This window comes from Salmo salar, chromosome ssa02 (genome assembly GCF_905237065.1).
Source record: "Salmo salar chromosome ssa02, Ssal_v3.1, whole genome shotgun sequence".
NCBI lineage: Eukaryota > Metazoa > Chordata > Actinopteri > Salmoniformes > Salmonidae > Salmo > Salmo salar.
Window position 1 is genome coordinate 1200001 of NC_059443.1, and position 18701 is coordinate 1218701.

Consider the following 18701-nt stretch of genomic DNA (forward strand, 5'->3'; position numbering starts at 1 on the left):
CTCTCACAACCTCTCCTCTCTCCGCTCTCCTCTTTCCCCTCTCCTATTCCTCAGTCCTCTCTCCTCTTACTATCCTCTCTCCTCTCTCCTCTCATATACCTCAGTCCTCTCTCCTCTTCCTATCCTCTCTCTCTCTCTCCTATACCTCAGTCCTCTCTCCTCTTGCTATCCTCTCTTCTCTCTCTCCTCTCCTATACCTCAGTCCTCTCTCCTCTTCCTATCCTCTCTCTTCTCTCCTCTCCTATACCTCAGTCCTCTCTCCTCTCCTCTCTCTCTCTGCTCTCACAACCTCTCCTCTCTCCGCTCTCCTCTCTTCTCCCTCCACCTCTCCTCTTCCTCTCTCCACTCTCCACTCTCCTCTCTCCTCTCTCCTCTCTCCTCCCTCCTTTCTCCTCTCTCCTCTCTCCACTCTCCTCCCTCCTCTCTCCTCCCTCCTCCCTCCTCTCTCCTCCCTCCTCCCTCCTCTCTCCTCTCTCCTCTCTCCTCTCTCCTCTCTCCTCCCTGCTTTCTCCTCTCTCCTCTCTCCACTCTCCTCTTCCTCTCTCCTCCCTCCTCCCTCCTCTCCTTTCCACTCCACATCTCCTGCTCCACTCTGCAATCAACACCATGCCTTTATGAGTCTGTCTACCAGTGAAGTGTTGTTGACATGATTACTGATGTGTAGTGTAGCCTGAAGCGTGTAGGGCTGGTGCCGGGCCAATTGCTGGCTGTTTTTCTAAACCAGAGGGGCTTTTCCACTGGGACCCGTCACATCACATGTGGAGTAAACACATGACTGATGTATTTAACGTTAGTATTTTAAGAGTGATAAGTATGTGCTATTTACACTTATTCATCCAACATTAAAAGGGAACATTAGTACTGTACACATTTGCATAGGATTATGATTTATTGCTGTAAATGCTGATGAAAATTATATTTCGTAATCACTATTCCATAACTACTCCCCTAGACAGAATCCCCATTAGAATTACCCTTTGATGAAAAATAGCTTTGTTAGCTAATACAACGTCTGTATCCTCCAGTTATAAACCAACGGTGTGCCTGTGTGGTTATTTATGTCCAGTATCTCAGTGGTCTGTCTGATCTGTCTACTGCACTGCCATGTGATGTGTTCCTGTCCTGGCCTGTCCTGGCCTGTCCTGGCTGGTCCTGGCTGGTCCTGGCTGGTCCTGGCCTGTCCTGGCTGGTCCTGGCCTGTCCTGGTCTGTCCTGGCTGGTCCTGGCTGGTCCTGGCTGGTCCTGGCCTGTCCTGGCCTGTCCTGGTCTGTCCTGGCTGGTCCTGGCCTGTCCTGGCCTGTCCTGGCCAGTCCCACTGTGGTTGAGGCTTGGCTGGGGTTAGCCATTCAAATGGTGCTGTTCGGTTCTGGCCCTCTCTTCTCCTCCCCTCCTCATAATGTTCCCATTCTGTCTGTCTGTCTGTCTGTCTGTCTGTCTGTCTGTCTGTCTGTCTGTCTGTCTGTCTGTCTGTCTGTTTTTTGTTGCTACTGTGTGGTCCTGTCCTGTCTGGTCCTGTCCTGTCTGGTCCTGTGTGGTCCTGTCCTGTCTGGTCCAAACAAGTAGCCAGCTGTCATAAGGACAGGATGTCCATCTCAAATGGCACCCTATGGGCCCTGGTAAAAAGTAGTGCACTACATTGGGAATAGGGCTCTGGTCTAAAGTAGTGCACTACATACCGAATAGGGTGTTATTTGAGACACCACCCCTTTGAGTCTCTGGTCCTGTCTGGTCCTGTCTGGTCCTGTCCTGTCTGGTCCTGTCCTGTCTGGTCCTGTCCTGTCTGGTCCTGTCTGGTCCTGTCCTGTCTGGTCCTGTCCTGTCTGGTCCTGTGTGGTCCTGTCCTGTCTGGTCCTGTCTGGTCCTGTGTGGTCCTGTCCTGTGTGGTCCTGTCAGGTCCTGTCTTGCCTGGTCCTGTCCTGTCTGGTCCTGTCCGGTCCTGTCCTGTCTGATTCTGTCTGGTCCTGTGTGGTCCTGTCCTGTGTGGTCCTGTCTGGTCCTGTCTGGTCCTGTGTGGTCCTGTCCTGTGTGGTCCTATCTGGTCCTGTCCTGTCTGGTCCTGTGTGGTCCTGCCTGGTCCTGTGTGGTCCTGTCTGGTCCTGTCCTGTCCTGTCCTGTCTGGCCCCACTGTGGTTGAGGCTTGGTCTTGGTCCTCCCTCCTCCTCCCTAACGTCCCCCTCCTACCCATGTCTGTGTGTGAGCCGTCCTGCAGCTGGAGACAGCCACAGCCTCTCATTTCATCTACTCTCAGCGGGAGAGAGGAAGAGGGGGAGAGGAAGGGAGGAGGGTGAGATGAAGAGGAGCGAGAGAGAGAGAGAGCCCCCTGAGACACTGTCTTTCTCCCTCCTCCCTCCCTCCTCCTCCCTCTCCTCCCTCCTCCTCCCTCTCCTCCCTCCTCCATCTTCTCCTCTCTGAGGAGCAGAACATAGCCCTTTCATCTTCCCTGTTTTCTTTCACGCCCGATTAGAGTTAATGTCACTAAAATAACATGAAGGGCCAATTCACTGCTGTGACTCTGTTATTAAAACGCCATGAAGGGCCAATTCACTGCTGTGACTCTGTCATTAAAACAACATGAAGGGCCAATTCACTGCTGTGACTCTGTCATTAAAACGCCATGAAGGGCCAATTCACTGCTGTGACTCTGTCATTAAAACAACATGAAGGGTCAATTCACTGCTGTGACTCTGTCATTAAAACGCCATGAAGGGCCAATTCACTGCTGTGACTCTGTCATTAAAACAACATGAAGGGCCAATTCACTGCTGTGACTCTGTCATTAAAACGGCATGAAGGGCCAATTCACTGCTGTGACTCTGTCATTAAAACAACATGAAGGGCCAATTCACTGCTGTGACTCTGTTATTAAAACAACATGAAGGGCCAATTCACTGCTGTGACTCTGTCATTAAAACAACATGAAGGGCCAATTCACTGCTGTGACTCTGTCATTAAAACAACATGAAGGGCCAATTCACTGCTGTGACTCTGTCATTAAAACAACATGAAGGGCCAATTCACTGCTGTGACTCTGTCATTAAAACAACATGAAGGGCCAATTCACTGCTGTGACTCTGTCATTAAAACAACATGAAGGGCCAATTCACTGCTGTGACTCTGTCATTAAAACAACATGAAGGGCCAATTCACTGCTGTGACTCTGTTATTAAAACAACATGAAGGGCCAATTCACTGCTGTGACTCTGTCATTAAAACAACATGAAGGGCCAATTCACTGCTGTGACTCTGTCATTAAAACAACATGAAGGGCCAATTCACTGCTGTGACTCTGTTATTAAAACAACATGAAGGGCCAATTCACTGCTGTGACTCTGTCATTAAAACAACATGAAGGGCCAATTCACTGCTGTGACTCTGTCATTAAAACAACATGAAGGGCCAATTCACTGCTGTGACTCTGTCATTAAAACAACATGAAGGGCCAATTCACTGCTGTGACTCTGTCATTAAAACAACATGAAGGGCCAATTCACTGCTGTGACTCTGTCATTAAAACAACATGAAGGGCCAATTCACTGCTGTGACTCTGTCATTAACTCATATCTTCAACTCATTGGTTTAGTAGATTCAGGATATCTTCAACTCATTGGTTTAGTAGATTCAGGATATCTTCAACTCATTGGTTTAGTAGATTCAGGATATCTTCAACTCATTGGTTTAGTAGATTCAGGATATCTTCAACTCATTGGTTTAGTAGATTCAGGATATCTTCAACTCATTGGTTTAGTAGATTCAGGATATCTTCAACTCATTGGTTTAGTAGATTCAGGATATCTTCAACTCATTGGTTTAGTAGATTCAGGATATCTTCAACTCATTGGTTTAGTAGATTCAGGATATCTTCAACTCATTGGTTTAGTAGATTCAGGATATCTTCAACTCATTGGTTTAGTAGATTCAGGATATCTTCAACTCATTGGTTTAGTAGATTCAGGATATCTTCAACTCATTGGTTTAGTAGATTCAGGATATCTTCAACTCATTGGTTTAGTAGATTCAGGATATCTTCAACTCATTGGTTTAGTAGATTCAGGATATCTTCAACTCATTGGTTTAGTAGATTCAGGATATCTTCAACTCATTGGTTTAGTAGATTCAGGATATCTTCAACTCATTGGTTTAATAGATTCAGGATATCTTCAACTCATTGGTTTAGTAGATTCAGGATATCTTCAACTCATTGGTTTAATAGATTCAGGATATCTTCAAAGCAGTCTGGTATTTTGTCAACACTGCAGCCAGTCTTTGTTCACAGTCCTAATGGGGAGGCAATATATATCTGCGTCTCAAATGGAGCCTTATGAACTCTGGTGAAACGGAGTGTACTAAATAGGGCATAGGGTGCCATAGGGTCCTTATCTAAAGTAGTGCACTATATAGGGAATAGGGTGCCATAGTGTCCTTATCTAAAGTAGTGCACTATATAGGGAATAGGGTACCATTTGGACCTGGTCTATAGTAGTGCACTATATAGGTAATAGGGTACCAATGGGTCCAGGTCTAAAGTAGTGCACTATATAGCACTATATGCAAACCCATCTACTGCTCTCTCATTTGACCAACAACTTGCTTTAGACCAACCAGGAAAACCTTGAGACGCCTGCTAATACAAACACTGATTTCTTCATTATCAGGGATCCGCACCCCAGGAAACCCTGCTTCTCTGAGTCCATACACTCTATACACGCTGATCTACCCCCAAACCAATATCCACGTGTACAGTGCCTTACAAAAGTGTTCATCCCCCTTGGCGTTTTTCCTATTTTGTTTCATTACAACCTGTAATTTAAATAGATTTTTATTTGGATTTAATGTAATGGACATACACACAATAGTTTAAATTGGGGAAGTGAAATGTAAAAAATAACTTGTTTAAAAAAATTATTAAAATAAAATCGTGAAAGTGTTGCGTGCATATATATTCACCCCCGTGGTCCCTAAATAAGATCTGGTGCAACCAATTACCTTCAGAAGTCACATAATTAGTTAAATAAAGTTCACCTCTGTGCAATCTAAGTGTCACATGACAGTATATATACACCTGTTCTGAAAGGCCCCAGAGTCTGCAACAACACTAAGCAAGGGGCACCACCAAGCAAGCGGCACCATGAAGACCAAGGAGCTCTCCAACAGGTCAGGGACAAAGTTGTGGAGAAGTACAGATCAGGGTTGGGTTATAAAAAAATATCAGAAACTATGAACATCCCACGGAGCACCATTAACCCATTATTCAAAAATGGAAAGATTGTGTCACCACAACAAACCTGCCAAGAGAGGGCCGCCTACCAAAAATCACAGACCAGGCAAGGATGGCATTAATCAGAGAGGCAACAAAGAGACCAAAGATAACCCTGAAGGAGCTGCAAAGCTCCACAGCGGAGATGGGAGTATCTGTCCATAGGATAAAAATAAAAATAAATAAGCACACATTTGGTGTTCGCCAATAGACATGTGGGAGACTCCCCAAACATATGGAAGAAGGTACTCTGGTCAGATGAGACTAAAATGTTGCTTTTTGGCCATCAAGGAAAATGCTATTTCTGGTGCAAACCCAACATCTCTCATCTCCCCGAGAACACCATCCCCACAGTGAAGCATGGTGGTGACAGCATCATGTTTTGGGGATGTTTTTCATCGGCAGGGACTGGGAAACTGGTCAGAATTGAAGGAATGATGGATGGCACTAAATACAAGGAAATTCTTGAGGGAAACCTGTTTCAGTCTTCCAGAGATTTGAGACTGGGACGGAGGTTCACCTTCCAGCAGGACAATGACCCTAAGCATACTGCTAAAGCAACACTCGAATGGTTTAAGGGGAAACATTTAAATGTCTTGGAATGGCCTAGTCAAAGCTCAGACCTCAATCCAATTGAGAATCTTTGGTATGACTTAAAGATTGCTATACACCAGCGGAACCCATCCAACTTGAAGGAGCTGGAGCAGTTTTGCCTTGAAGAATGGGCAAAAATCCCAGTGGCTAGATGTGCCAAACTTATAGAGACAAAGCCCAAGGGACTTGTAGCTGTAATTGCTGCAAAAGGTGGCTCTACAAAGTATTGATTTTGGGGGGGAATAGTTATGCACGCTCAAGTTTTCTGTTTTCTAGTGTTATTTCTTGTTTGTTTCACCATAAAAAATATTTTGCATCTTCAAAGTGGTAGGCATTTTGTGTAAATCGAAGGATACGAACCCCCAGAAAATCAATTTTAATTCCAGGTTGTAAGGCAACAAAATAGAAAACATTCCAAGGGGGGTGAATACTTTCACAAACTTCTGTAATATGTTTCCCTGATCACGTCCCTGATTAACTCTCTGTGTGTGTGTTCTCTCTCCAGCCCACTCGTGTAAGCAGCCCAAGTCCCCTCCCAATGCAGATGTGGTTGGGATGGAGCTGGCTCCGTATGGCTACACCCTGCTCTACTCCTGCCAGCCTGGCTTCATCCTGTCTGGGGGGTCAGAACACAGGGTCTGCAGGTCTGATGGAAGCTGGACCGGTAAGGTCCCCATCTGCAGAGGTAGGGAAGTGAAGTCTATCTGTTTTTATACTATGATATTGATATATGTTTCCAACACAACTTGACAGATACTGAGATACATTGCCAGTGATGAGAACATACAATAGATATCTAAATGTGAAAAATAAGTACTGTAGAAAGCTGGTCATGGCTGGAACAGAAGTACTGCAGAAAGCTGGTTATGGCTGGAACAGAAGTACTGCAGAAAGCTGGTTATGGCTGGAACAGAAGTACTGCAGAAAGCTGGTTATGGCTGGAACAGAAGTCCTGCAGAAAGCTGGTTATGGCTGGAACAGAAGTACTGCAGAAAGCTGGTTATGGCTGGAACAGAAGTACTGCAGAAAGCTGGTTATGGCTGGAACAGAAGTACTGCAGAAAGCTGGTTATGGCTGGAACAGAAGTCCTGCAGAAAGCTGGTTATGGCTGGAACAGAAGTACTGCAGAAAGCTGGTTATGGCTGGAACAGAAGTACTGCAGAAAGCTGGTTATGGCTGGAACAGAAGTACTGTAGAAAGCTGGTTATGGCTGGAACAGAAGTACTGCAGAAAGCTGGTTATGGCTGGAACAACAGCTGAGTACTGAGTAGAAATGGCAGCTGGATGGTCCAGGTCACTGACATCTACCTGTTCACCTACCTGCTGATACACTGACCATGACTTTGATTGTTCTGTGGTGATAGACTGGTGACAGACTGTAAGCTGGTAGGACTTGGTTTTGAGAGTAGACATTGATATACATTGATCTGAAACACTTCAAGGTAATGGTTATGGCAGAACTGAGTATCCTAAACACAATGTGAAAGCCCACACAACTTTTAAAAAGACTGGCGTTTGATCGTTTTCTTTCCAAGTGTGTGGTTTTTACATTCTGTTGTTTTTGATACTCAGTTGTTACTTCCTGCCATCAGCAGCACCTGGAAGAATCTCTTCCTGCCGTAAACAGCACCTGGAAGAATCTCATCCTGCCGTCAGCAGCACCTGGAAGAATCTCTTCCTGCCGTAAACAGCACCTGGAAGAATCTCTTCCTGCCGTAAACAGCACCTGGAAGAATCTCTTCCTGCCGTAAACAGCACCTGGAAGAATCTCTTCCTGCCGTCAGCAGCACCTGGGAGAATCTCTTCCTGCCGTAAACAGCACCTGGAAGAATCTCTTCCTGCCGTAAAGAGCACCTGGAAGAATCTCTTCCTGCCGTAAACAGCACCTGGAAGAATCTCTTCCTGCCATCAGCAGCACCTGGAAGAATCTCTTCCTGCCGTCAGCAGCACCTGGAAGAATCTATACCTGCCGTAAACAGCACCTGGAAGAATCTCTTCCTGCCGTCAGCAGCACCTGGAAGAATCTCTTCCTGCCGTAAACAGCACCTGGAAGAATCTCATCCTGCCGTCAGCAGCACCTGGAAGAATCTCTTCCTGCCGTAAACAGCACCTGGAAGAATCTCTTCCTGCCGTAAACAGCACCTGGAAGAATCTCTTCCTGCCGTAAACAGCACCTGGAAGAATCTCTTCCTGCCGTAAAAAGCACATGGAAGAATCGTCTACATTTTTTCCACAGTGCCGTTGTATCTCAGTAACTATCATGTTGTGTTGCGTTAGAAACTCTATTCTCTGAGAGCTGATGTAAAATTTACACACACACACACACACACACACACACACACACACACAGTATGTATCTTCCCTGCAGGCTCTGCAACATTAAGGAGAGGTAGTGTTTATTTTTGATAACATCCCGAGGGTGTTACTGCCGTGCTCTGAAACAGCTCTGATTTGTGAGATACATAATTCTATGTTTCTTTCCAGTGGGCTCCAAACTGACAGAGAAACCTACCGCAACCTTACAGGGAACGCCAAGCCCCAACATACACGGTAGGAATAATACAGTAACTTTACACGGTAGGAATAATACAGTAACTTTACATGGTAGGAATAATACAGTAACTTTACATGGTAGGAATAATACAGTAACTTTACATGGTAGGAATAATACAGTAACTTTACATGGTAAGAATAATACAGTAACTTTACAAAGGAGATTGTTCCATAGCTACTTATGGTAGTTATCCATACTGAGTGGACAAAACATTAAGAACACCTGCTGTTTCCATGACATAGGCTGACCAGGTGAGTCCATGTGAAAGATATGATCCCTTATTGATGTCACTTGTTAAATCCACTTCAGTGTAGATGAAGGGGAGGAGACGGGTTAAAGAAGGATTTTTAAGCCTTGAGACAGTTGAGACATGGATTGTGTATGTGTGTCATTCAGAGGGTGAAAGGGCAAGACAAAATATTTAAGGACCTTTGAACAGGGTATGGTAGTAAGTGCCAGGCACACCGTTTTGAGTGTGTCAAGAACTGCAACGCTGCTGGTTTTTTCACGCTCAACAGTTTGTATCAACAATGGTCCACCACTCAAAGGACATCCAGACAACTTGACACAACTGTGGGAAGCATTGGAGTCAACATGGGCCAGCATCCCCGTGGAACGCTTTCGACACCTTGTAGAGTCCATGACCCGACGAATTGAGTCTGTTCTGAAGGTGAAAAACTTAAGAACAGCACGTTTTCTATACTAGCAGATTGGGTGAGGGCCTCGGATTTTCACTTTATCACATACAGAATAGTCGGGCGGTTGTGGATGGGTTATTAGCAATTACGGGTGAACAAACAGCTGAAAACAGCACCACTTACTGCTATTATTACCAGCAAAACATAATAAATGGAAAGGGGAAAAAAAATAATAATGAAATAAACAATCATCATGTTTTATATGGCTCTATATAATGAATGATCTGTATTGCTGAGGTCTGTAATGTCCTGTATTCCAGTCCCTGATGACGTCTTCGCCCCTGATTTCATCTGGAGAGGCTCCTATGATTATAAGGGTCAGAAACAACCGATGACTCTGACTATCAGTAGTTTTAACAGCAGCACGGGAATAGTGAACGGGACTCTAACCGACAGCAACATGGAATTCCTGCTGTCTGGTAACTTATTTATCACGTCACCTTGTTTCTGCTTTTAGTTGTTGTTGTTGCTGTTGTTGTTTTCGTGCATGTTGTGGTTGTGTCTCACCATATTAATCAGTTTACTGTCAGAAATCTAATTGGTTGAAAAGAGGTCTTTTGTTTATCTGTGCTGACTCCTTTCCCCTTCCCTTCCCTTCCCTCCCCTTCCTCTCCTATCCCCTCCCCTCCTCTCCTATCCCCTCCCCCTCCCTTCCCTCTCCTCTCCTCTCCTTTTCCCTCCCCACCTCTCTTATCTCCCTCCCTTCCCTCTCCTATCCCCTCCCCTCCTCTCCTATCCTTTCCTCTCATCTCCCCTCCTCTCTTCTCTCCACTCCTCTCCTCTCATCTCATCTCTCTCCTCCTCTCACCTCACCTCCCCTCTCCTCCTCTCCTATCCCCTCCCCCTCCCTTCCCTCTCCCCTCCTCTCCTTTCCTCTCATCTCCCCTCCCCTCCCCTCCCTCCTCTCCTTTCCTCTCATCTCTCCTCTCCTCTCCTCCCCTCCTCCTCTCTTATCTCCCTCCCTTCCCTCTCCTATCCTCTCCCCTCTCCTTTCCCCTCCTATCCCCTCCCCCTCCCTTCCCTTCCCTCTCCCCTCCTCTCCTTTCCTCTCTCCTCCCCTCCTCTCATCTCCCCTCTCCTCCCCTCCCCTCTCCTCTCCTCTCCTTTCCTCTCTCCTCCCCTCCTCTCTTCTCTCCCCTCCCCTCCCTTCCCTCTCCCCTCCTCTCCTTTCCCCTCCCCTCCCTTCCCTCTCCCCTCCTCTCCTTTCCTCTCATCTCCCCTCCCCTCTCCTCTCCTCCCCTCCTCTCTTCTCTTCTCTCCCCTCTCCTCCCCTCCCCTCCCCTCCCCCCCTCCCCTCCCCTCCCCTCCCTTCCCTCTCCCCTCCTCTCCTCTCCTCTCCCCTCCTCTCCTTTCCTCTCATCTCCCCTCCCCTCTCCTCTCCTCCTCTCTTCTCTCCCCTCTCCTCTCCTCTCCTGTCCTCTCCTCTCCTCTCCTCCCCTCCTCTCCCCTCCTCTCCCCTCCTCTCCTCTCCCCTCCTCTCCTCTCCCCTCCTCTCCTCTCCTCTCCCCTCCTCTCCTCTCCTCTCCTCTCCTCTCCTCTCCTCTCCTCTAGGAGTGTATAAGAACCGTGAGGCCAGGTTAATGCTGCTGCTGTACCAGATGAAAGCCCTGTCCCACAGCACGTATAGCCGGGTTACCGAGGAGACCTGGGCTATGGATGGTTTTGTAAGTACCCTGGAAAACACTAGAGTCAGGTATACTGGAGAGGCTGTCAACTCTGGTATAACTGTAGAATACCTTCAGTGTGTTACTTTCTACCACAGGAGTCTCTGTTTTCACCATGGTAACGTTTACGAAAATATTGATTCAACAAATCTGATGTTGCAAATTGTTTCTAGGTTTCAACTCTCTGTGATATTGAACAGTTAGTATATTGAATATGTTTATAGGTTTCAACTCTCTGTGATATTGTATTGAACAGTTAGTATATCGAATATAAGGAATATAAGCCAACTTCTCTACAGAACTGAGAACTTCAATGGCCTTTACACAGTAACATGGTAGGACTGTACGGCAGACAGACAGCAACATGGTAGGACTGTACGGCAGACAGACAGTAACATGGTAGGACTGTACGGCAGACAGACAGTAACATGGTAGGACTGTACGGCAGACAGACAGTAACATGGTAGGACTGTACGGCAGACAGACAGCAACATGGTAGGACTGTACGGCAGACAGACAGTAACATGGTAGGACTGTACGGCAGACAGACAGTAACATGGTAGGACTGTACGGCAGACAGACAGTAACATGGTAGGACTGTACGGCAGACAGACAGTAACATGGTAGGACTGTACGGCAGACAGACAGTAACATGGTAGGACTGTACGGCAGACAGACAGTAACATGGTAGGACGGTACGGCAGACAGACAGTAACATGGTAGGACTGTACGGCAGACAGACAGTAACATGGTAGGACGGTACGGCAGACAGACAGTAACATGGTAGGACTGTACGGCAGACAGACAGCAACATGGTAGGACTGTACGGCAGACAGACAGTAACATGGTAGGACTGTACGGCAGACAGACAGTAACATGGTAGGACTGTACGGCAGACAGACAGCAACATGGTAGGACTGTACGGCAGACAGACAGCAACATGGTAGGACGGTACGGCAGACAGACAGCAACATGGTAGGACTGTACGGCAGACAGACAGTAACATGGTAGGACTGTACGGCAGACAGACAGTAACATGGTAGGACTGTACGGCAGACAGACAGTAACATGGTAGGACTGTACGGCAGACAGACAGTAACATGGTAGGACTGTACGGCAGACAGACAGTTACATGGTAGGACTGTACGGCAGACAGACAGTAACATGGTAGGACTGTACGGCAGACAGACAGTAACATGGTAGGACTGTACGGCAGACAGACAGTAACATGGTAGGACTGTACGGCAGACAGACAGTAACATGGTAGGACTGTACGGCAGACAGACAGCAACATGGTAGGACTGTACGGCAGACAGACAGTAACATGGTAGGACTGTACGGCAGACAGACAGTAACATGGTAGGACTGTACGGCAGACAGACAGTAACATGGTAGGACGGTACGGCAGACAGACAGTAACATGGTAGGACTGTACGGCAGACAGACAGTAACATGGTAGGACTGTACGGCAGACAGACAGTAACATGGTAGGACTGTACGGCAGACAGACAGCAACATGGTAGGACTGTACGGCAGACAGACAGTAACATGGTAGGACTGTACGGCAGACAGACAGTAACATGGTAGGACTGTACGGCAGACAGACAGACAGCAACATGGTAGGACTGTACGGCAGACAGACAGTAACATGGTAGGACTGTACGGCAGACAGACAGCAACATGGTAGGACTGTACGGCAGACAGACAGTAACATGGTAGGACGGTACGGCAGACAGACAGCAACATGGTAGGACTGTACGGCAGACAGACAGTAACATGGTAGGACTGTACGGCAGACAGACAGTAACATGGTAGGACTGCACGGCAGACAGACAGTAACATGGTAGGACTGTACGGAAGACAGACAGTAACATGGTAGGATTGTACGGCAGACAGACAGCAACATGGTAGGACTGTACGGCAGACAGACAGTAACATGGTAGGACTGTACGGCAGACAGACAGACAGTAACATGGTAGGACTGTACGGCAGACAGACAGTAACATGGTAGGACGGTACGGCAGACAGACAGCAACATGGTAGGACTGTACGGCAGACAGACAGTAACATGGTAGGACTGTACGGCAGACAGACAGTAACATGGTAGGACTGTACGGCAGACAGACAGTAACATGGTAGGACTGTACGGCAGACAGACAGCAACATGGTAGGACTGTACGGCAGACAGACAGCAACATGGTAGGACTGTACGGCAGACAGACAGTAACATGGTAGGACTGTACGGCAGACAGACAGCAACATGGTAGGACTGTACGGCAGACAGACAGTAACATGGTAGGACGGTACGGCAGACAGACAGCAACATGGTAGGACTGTACGGCAGACAGACAGCAACATGGTAGGACTGTACGGCAGACAGACAGTAACATGGTAGGACAGTACGGCAGACAGACAGCAACATGGTAGGCCTGTACGGCAGACAGACAGTAACATGGTAGGACTGTACGGCAGACAGACAGTAACATGGTAGGACTGTACGGCAGACAGACAGCAACATGGTAGGACTGTACGGCAGACAGACAGTAACATGGTAGGACTGTACGGCAGACAGACAGTAACATGGTAGGACGGTACGGCAGACAGACAGTAACATGGTAGGACTGTACGGCAGACAGACAGTAACATGGTAGGACTGTACGGCAGACAGACAGCAACATGGTAGGACGGTACGGCAGACAGACAGCAACATGGTAGGACTGTACGGCAGACAGACAGTAACATGGTAGGACTGTACGGCAGACAGACAGTAACATGGTAGGACGGTACGGCAGACAGACAGTAACATGGTAGGACTGTACGGCAGACAGACAGTAACATGGTAGGACTGTACGGCAGACAGACAGCAACATGGTAGGACTGTACGGCAGACAGACAGTAACATGGTAGGACTGTACGGCAGACAGACAGTAACATGGTAGGACTGTACGGCAGACAGACAGACAGCAACATGGTAGGACTGTACGGCAGACAGACAGTAACATGGTAGGAGTGTACGGCAGACAGACAGCAACATGGTAGGACTGTACGGCAGACAGACAGCAACATGGTAGGACTGTACGGCAGACAGACAGTAACATGGTAGGACGGTACGGCAGACAGACAGTAACATGGTAGGACTGTACGGCAGACAGACAGTAACATGGTAGGACTGTACGGCAGACAGACAGTAACATGGTAGGACTGTACGGCAGACAGACAGTAACATGGTAGGACTGTACGGCAGACAGACAGACAGCAACATGGTAGGACTGTACGGCAGACAGACAGTAACATGGTAGGACTGTACGGCAGACAGACAGCAACATGGTAGGACTGTACGGCAGACAGACAGTAACATGGTAGGACTGTACGGCAGACAGACAGTAACATGGTAGGACTGTACGGCAGACAGACAGTTACACAGTAACATGGTAGGACTGTACGGCAGACAGACAGTAACATGGTAGGACTGTACGGCAGACAGACAGTAACATGGTAGGACTGTACGGCAGACAGACAGTAACATGGTAGGACTGTACGGCAGACAGACAGCAACATGGTAGGACGGTACGGCAGACAGACAGTAACATCGTAGGACGGTACGGCAGACAGACAGTAACATGGTAGGACTGTACGGCAGACAGACAGTAACATGGTAGGACTGTACGGCAGACAGACAGTAACATGGTAGGACTGTACGGCAGACAGACAGTAACATGGTAGGACTGTACGGCAGACAGACAGTAACATGGTAGGACTGTACGGCAGACAGACAGTAACATGGTAGGACGGTACGGCAGACAGACAGCAACATGGTAGGACTGTACGGCAGACAGACAGTAACATGGTAGGACGGTACGGCAGACAGACAGCAACATGGTAGGACTGTACGGCAGACAGACAGCAACATGGTAGGACTGTACGGCAGACAGACAGTAACATGGTAGGACTGTACGGCAGACAGACAGCAACATGGTAGGACTGTACGGCAGACAGACAGCAACATGGTAGGACTGTACGGCAGACAGACAGCAACATGGTAGGACTGTACGGCAGACAGACAGTAACATGGTAGGACTGTACGGCAGACAGACAGTAACATGGTAGGACTGTACGGCAGACAGACAGTAACATGGTAGGACTGTACGGCAGACAGACAGTAACATGGTAGGACTGTACGGCAGACAGACAGTAACATGGTAGGACGGTACGGCAGACAGACAGCAACATGGTAGGACTGTACGGCAGACAGACAGTAACATGGTAGGACTGTACGGCAGACAGACAGTAACATGGTAGGACTGTACGGCAGACAGACAGTAACATGGTAGGACTGTACGGCAGACAGACAGCAACATGGTAGGACTGTACGGCAGACAGACAGTAACATGGTAGGACTGTACGGCAGACAGACAGTAACATGGTAGGACGGTACGGCAGACAGACAGTAACATGGTAGGACTGTACGGCAGACAGACAGTAACATGGTAGGACTGTACGGCAGACAGACAGTAACATGGTAGGACTGTACGGCAGACAGACAGTAACATGGTAGGACGGTACGGCAGACAGACAGTAACATGGTAGGACGGTACGGCAGACAGACAGTAACATCGTAGGACTGTACGGCAGACAGACAGTAACATGGTAGGACTGTACGGCAGACAGACAGTAACATGGTAGGACTGTACGGCAGACAGACAGTAACATGGTAGGACTGTACGGCAGACAGACAGTAACATGGTAGGACGGTACGGCAGACAGACAGCAACATGGTAGGACTGTACGGCAGACAGACAGTAACATGGTAGGACTGTACGGCAGACAGACAGCAACATGGTAGGACTGTACGGCAGACAGACAGTAACATGGTAGGACTGTACGGCAGACAGACAGTAACATGGTAGGACGGTACGGCAGACAGACAGCAACATGGTAGGACTGTACGGCAGACAGACAGTAACATGGTAGGACTGTACGGCAGACAGACAGCAACATGGTAGGACTGTACGGCAGACAGACAGTAACATGGTAGGACTGTACGGCAGACAGACAGCAACATGGTAGGACTGTACGGCAGACAGACAGCAACATGGTAAGACTGTACGGCAGACAGACAGTAACATGGTAGGACTGTACGGCAGACAGACAGTAACATGGTAGGACTGTACGGCAGACAGACAGTAACATGGTAGGACTGTACGGCAGACAGACAGCAACATGGTAGGACTGTACGGCAGACAGACAGTAACATGGTAGGACTGTACGGCAGACAGACAGCAACATGGTAGGACGGTACGGCAGACAGACAGTAACATGGTAGGACTGTACGGCAGACAGACAGTAACATGGTAGGACTGTACGGCAGACAGACAGCAACATGGTAGGACGGTACGGCAGACAGACAGCAACATGGTAGGACTGTACGGCAGACAGACAGTAACATGGTAGGACTGTACGGCAGACAGACAGTAACATGGTAGGACGGTACGGCAGACAGACAGTAACATGGTAGGACTGTACGGCAGACAGACAGTAACATGGTAGGACTGTACGGCAGACAGACAGTAACATGGTAGGACTGTACGGCAGACAGACAGTAACATGGTAGGACTGTACGGCAGACAGACAGTAACATGGTAGGACTGTACGGCAGACAGACAGACAGCAACATGGTAGGACTGTACGGCAGACAGACAGTAACATGGTAGGACTGTACGGCAGACAGACAGTAACATGGTAGGACTGTACGGCAGACAGACAGTAACATGGTAGGACTGTACGGCAGACAGACAGTAACATGGTAGGACTGTACGGCAGACAGACAGCAACATGGTAGGACTGTACGGCAGACAGACAGTAACATGGTAGGACTGTACGGCAGACAGACAGCAACATGGTAGGACTGTACGGCAGACAGACAGTAACATGGTAGGACTGTACGGCAGACAGACAGCAACATGGTAGGACTGTACGGCAGACAGACAGCAACATGGTAGGACTGTACGGCAGACAGACAGTAACATGGTAGGACTGTACGGCAGACAGACAGTAACATGGTAGGACTGTACGGCAGACAGACAGTAACATGGTAGGACTGTACGGCAGACAGACAGTAACATGGTAGGACTGTACGGCAGACAGACAGTAACATGGTAGGAATGTACGGCAGACAGACAGTAACATGGTAGGACTGTACGGCAGACAGACAGCAACATGGTAGGACTGTACGGCAGACAGACAGTAACATGGTAGGACGGTACGGCAGACAGACAGCAACATGGTAGGACTGTACGGCAGACAGACAGTAACATGGTAGGACTGTACGGCAGACAGACAGTAACATGGTAGGACTGTACGGCAGACAGACAGCAACATGGTAGGACTGTACGGCAGACAGACAGCAACATGGTAGGACTGTACGGCAGACAGACAGTAACATGGTAGGACTGTACGGCAGACAGACAGCAACATGGTAGGACTGTACGGCAGACAGACAGTAACATGGTAGGACTGTACGGCAGACAGACAGTAACATGGTAGGACTGTACGGCAGACAGACAGTAACATGGTAGGACTGTACGGCAGACAGACAGTAACATGGTAGGACGGTACGGCAGACAGACAGCAACATGGTAGGACTGTACGGCAGACAGACAGTAACATGGTAGGACTGTACGGCAGACAGACAGTAACATGGTAGGACTGTACGGCAGACAGACAGTAACATGGTAGGACTGTACGGCAGACAGACAGCAACATGGTAGGACTGTACGGCAGACAGACAGTAACATGGTAGGACTGTACGGCAGACAGACAGTAACATGGTAGGACGGTACGGCAGACAGACAGTAACATGGTAGGACTGTACGGCAGACAGACAGTAACATGGTAGGACTGTACGGCAGACAGACAGTAACATGGTAGGACTGTACGGCAGACAGACAGTAACATGGTAGGACGGTACGGCAGACAGACAGTAACATGGTAGGACGGTACGGCAGACAGACAGTAACATGGTAGGACTGTACGGCAGACAGACAGTAACATGGTAGGACTGTACGGCAGACAGACAGTAACATGGTAGGACTGTACGGCAGACAGACAGTAACATGGTAGGACTGTACGGCAGACAGACAGTAACATGGTAGGACGGTACGGCAGACAGACAGCAACATGGTAGGACTGTACGGCAGACAGACAGTAACATGGTAGGACTGTACGGCAGACAGACAGCAACATGGTAGGACTGTACGGCAGACAGACAGTAACATGGTAGGACTGTACGGCAGACAGACAGTAACATGGTAGGACGGTACGGCAGACAGACAGCAACATGGTAGGACTGTACGGCAGACAGACAGTAACATGGTAGGACTGTACGGCAGACAGACAGCAACATGGTAGGACTGTACGGCAGACAGACAGTAACATGGTAGGACTGTACGGCAGACAGACAGCAACATGGTAGGACTGTACGGCAGACAGACAGCAACATGGTAAGACTGTACGGCAGACAGACAGTAACATGGTAGGACTGTACGGCAGACAGACAGTAACATGGTAGGACTGTACGGCAGACAGACAGTAACATGGTAGGACTGTACGGCAGACAGACAGCAACATGGTAGGACTGTACGGCAGACAGACAGTAACATGGTAGGACTGTACGGCAGACAGACAGCAACATGGTAGGACGGTACGGCAGACAGACAGTAACATGGTAGGACTGTACGGCAGACAGACAGTAACATGGTAGGACTGTACGGCAGACAGACAGCAACATGGTAGGACGGTACGGCAGACAGACAGCAACATGGTAGGACTGTACGGCAGACAGACAGTAACATGGTAGGACTGTACGGCAGACAGACAGTAACATGGTAGGACAGTACGGCAGACAGACAGTAACATGGTAGGACTGTACGGCAGACAGA

At 48.4% G+C, this 18701-nt stretch overlaps 1 protein-coding gene across 1 annotated transcript in view; it reads left to right on the top strand.

Annotated features, from left to right (window-relative positions):
• LOC106592657 (CUB and sushi domain-containing protein 3) overlaps positions 1-18701 on the top strand; it is a 500234-nt gene that overhangs the window by 473690 nt on the left and 7843 nt on the right. Inside the window, 4 exon segments of the mRNA XM_045696358.1 lie at positions 6354-6533; positions 8333-8398; positions 9361-9519; positions 10652-10764. Of these exon segments, the coding sequence (XP_045552314.1) occupies positions 6354-6533; positions 8333-8398; positions 9361-9519; positions 10652-10764 (518 nt within the window).